Source organism: Otolemur garnettii, unplaced genomic scaffold (assembly GCF_000181295.1).
Source record: "Otolemur garnettii isolate 467f Iridium unplaced genomic scaffold, OtoGar3 scaffold00001, whole genome shotgun sequence".
In the NCBI taxonomy this organism is placed as follows: domain Eukaryota; kingdom Metazoa; phylum Chordata; class Mammalia; order Primates; family Galagidae; genus Otolemur; species Otolemur garnettii.
In genome coordinates, this window is record NW_003852396.1 from 15,888,361 (window position 1) to 15,891,018 (window position 2,658).

A 2,658-nucleotide genomic window follows, 5' to 3' on the forward strand; every position below is an offset into this window, starting at 1 on the left:
CTCACAGCCTCCTCTAGCCACCCTCCACGAACTTCACTCACAGCCTCCTCTAGCCACCCTCCACGAACTTCGCTCATAACTTCAGTACCACTGGGGAAAGGGAGAAGAAAAGGCATTATTATTCAAAACCTATTATACAGTAGAAAACATGTGACTCGTCATCAATGTATTACTTCATTTAATTCTCTAATTTAACTAAAGAAACAAAGTAACATGTACAAAGTTAAGTAGGTGAGATTCAAATCCAGACATTTGTATCTTTGATCCAACTTTTTACCACCTTGCATCTTGATACACGGGGGTGCACTTTTAATCAACAGTACCCAACATTTACAAAGAGCTTATGCCCTCGGTAGCCCTACACATACATGCATAACTGAAACAAAACTATCACGAAATGTTTATCATTAGCACCTGCAATGTACTCTAACATTTTCTATTCTCTTCTTTTCACTTACCATATAATATGTAAAAAGTGCTAATTAGTTCCCACTAATTTTATTTCACAACCACTAATGAGTAGCAACCCAAAGTTTGAAACACATAGTTTAAGGGACATAGGGTCATATGAGATGAAAAAATGTACCTTCAAAAAGTATTTAATCTAGCTGGAAATACAATAGTAAAATAAAATTCTTTTCCTGACTCCCCCTCCCCACCCTACCTTGCTGGAGAACCTATGGTCCCATTGCTTCCTTGAACTTATCATAGAATATAATCAATAAATTGTCTAAGCTACAGATATAACAAATTTGTTAAATGAATGAATGAAAGCACTATGGATTTTCAGAGGAAGAATTACATAGCGTAAACTGGATCATAATCCTCAGAGGGCAGGTACAATCCTTTTGTATAGCTGAATACATCAAGAACTCAGTAATGTTTTATAGACGTTTTATTAAAAAAAAAAAAATCTGAGCCACAGACTGCCCTTAATCAATTCATGGAGAAAAGCCAGATAAAAATGAACCTTTGCCAAAGAAAATCAAGGAATAAATTTCCAGCTTCAATAATGTTTATTATTGGCCTCTACTCTAGATCCTTATTATTTGAAGTGTGACCCCCACTATTAGCATTACCTGAGAGTTTGTTGGGAATGCAGGCTCTCAGCCTCCACTTGGATGTACTCAGAACTCCCATTGTAACATGATCCCCAGGGGACTCCTCACACACCTTATAGTTTGAAAAGCATCAGCCCATATGATAAAAATGAAACAGCCTCCTGTAACCTCAGGAGAGAAAGTCACCATCTTCTGCTGTGTTATCTCTGTAATAAATAATCAGGCTTTTCAAGTGGTATTACAGGTATAGTCATGACACACTTTCAGGCATGTTAGGATATAAATCCAAATTACTTAAATGAGAAATAAGAATTGACCGCTGAACATTGATGAAACTTTCATTGCCTTGTTAGGACACAGACTTTGTAAGGCAAGAAAATTAGACAATGAATTTAAGTGGCCAAAGTAATGAATCTTTAATATCAAGGATGAGGTTACTGAAAAAAAGACGTTGGCGTGAACACTCAAGAACAAGTATCTTAATTGTCCTTCATGTATAGTGGTGAAGTGAACCTAAGTGACATAAAGTCAGACCTCCCAATCACCACCATGGACTTGAAGACAGCAATCACCCTCTCCATCACCACATACAATCTCAAACCAGGATCTATTTTGTTAAGTTGCAAGAACACTTGCAAAACCCTGGGGTCACAATCTTGTCATTCCACACTTAAACAAGATCTGTGGCCACAGGGACTAAGTCACATACCCTCTTTTTCATTTTAAAAGGGGGGGGGATAAAACAAGGAGAATTAGAGAGAAGATGGAGGACCATTCTCATAGCTTCACTGAGCTACAAACACCTTTCATCAAAAGGCAGGAGAGAGAAAAAATAACGCAGGTCCTGGAATTCACGTTTCTACGTGTCGTAAACTTAATCCTAAAAGTTGTGTGCCCATTCTTTCCCCAGCAACAGGCATTCTTGACAGCTCGATCTGTTCCCCTCCCCCTTTTCCTGTGCTGGAGTTGAGACACGCGCTTTTTGCAACCGCCCCCATCATGCTTACCCCCTCCCCCAAAACCCTTCGACCCCTGGAAAGGAGAAACCAACACAAGGGGAGCACCCCAGAGCCGTTCGGGTGCGTTGACTGCAGCCCCCTGCCCATCCTCCATGCTAAATTCGCCCTAGAGGCGGGGCTGAGGGTCTCACCAAGTACAGAGGGGCATAGATCTTCAGGGACTCCTCCAGGGCGCCCCCGGTGATCTGCAGGAAGGAGACCCGACAGGAAGGGTGCCAAGTGTGGCCGATCTCGTAGCAGTTATGAGGGATGGACTTGCTGAGGGCCGCCATGACGAGGAGCAGCGCTGAGGACCAGGGAGGGGGACAGTCGGCGCTCCGGAAGGAGGGCGCCGGAGCCCAACTGCCGCGCTCCGGCCGGGCCTGCTGCCCAAGGTGCGGAATGGAGGGGAAAGGTCACGCGAGCGGGGTTACTCTGGGCCAAAGTCCTCGGATGTTGCGCGCTCAGCGTATCGCAGCTCTAGGGGGCGGGACGCGCACCGGGGAGGCGGGCAGAGGCGGCGCGTGCGCGCTCCCTCCAGCGGGCCGCGGCCGGAGTGCGCTCCCGGGCCCGGCGCGCGCCGCCCCTCGGAACGTCCC

General features: G+C 45.2%; 1 protein-coding gene across 2 annotated transcripts in view; it reads right to left on the bottom strand.

Moving 5' to 3' along the window:
* The window catches only part of TMEM135 (transmembrane protein 135), a 242,961-nt gene extending 240,426 nt beyond the window's left edge, over nucleotides 1-2,535 (bottom strand). For both annotated transcript variants that reach the window (XM_003780838.3, XM_023511656.1), the window contains exon 1: nucleotides 2,212-2,535. In XM_003780838.3, the coding sequence (XP_003780886.1) occupies nucleotides 2,212-2,352 (141 nt within the window). In that variant the 5' untranslated portion in view covers nucleotides 2,353-2,535. The remainder of the gene's footprint in view (nucleotides 1-2,211) is intronic.
* Nucleotides 2,536-2,658: the final 123 nt, after the last annotated feature.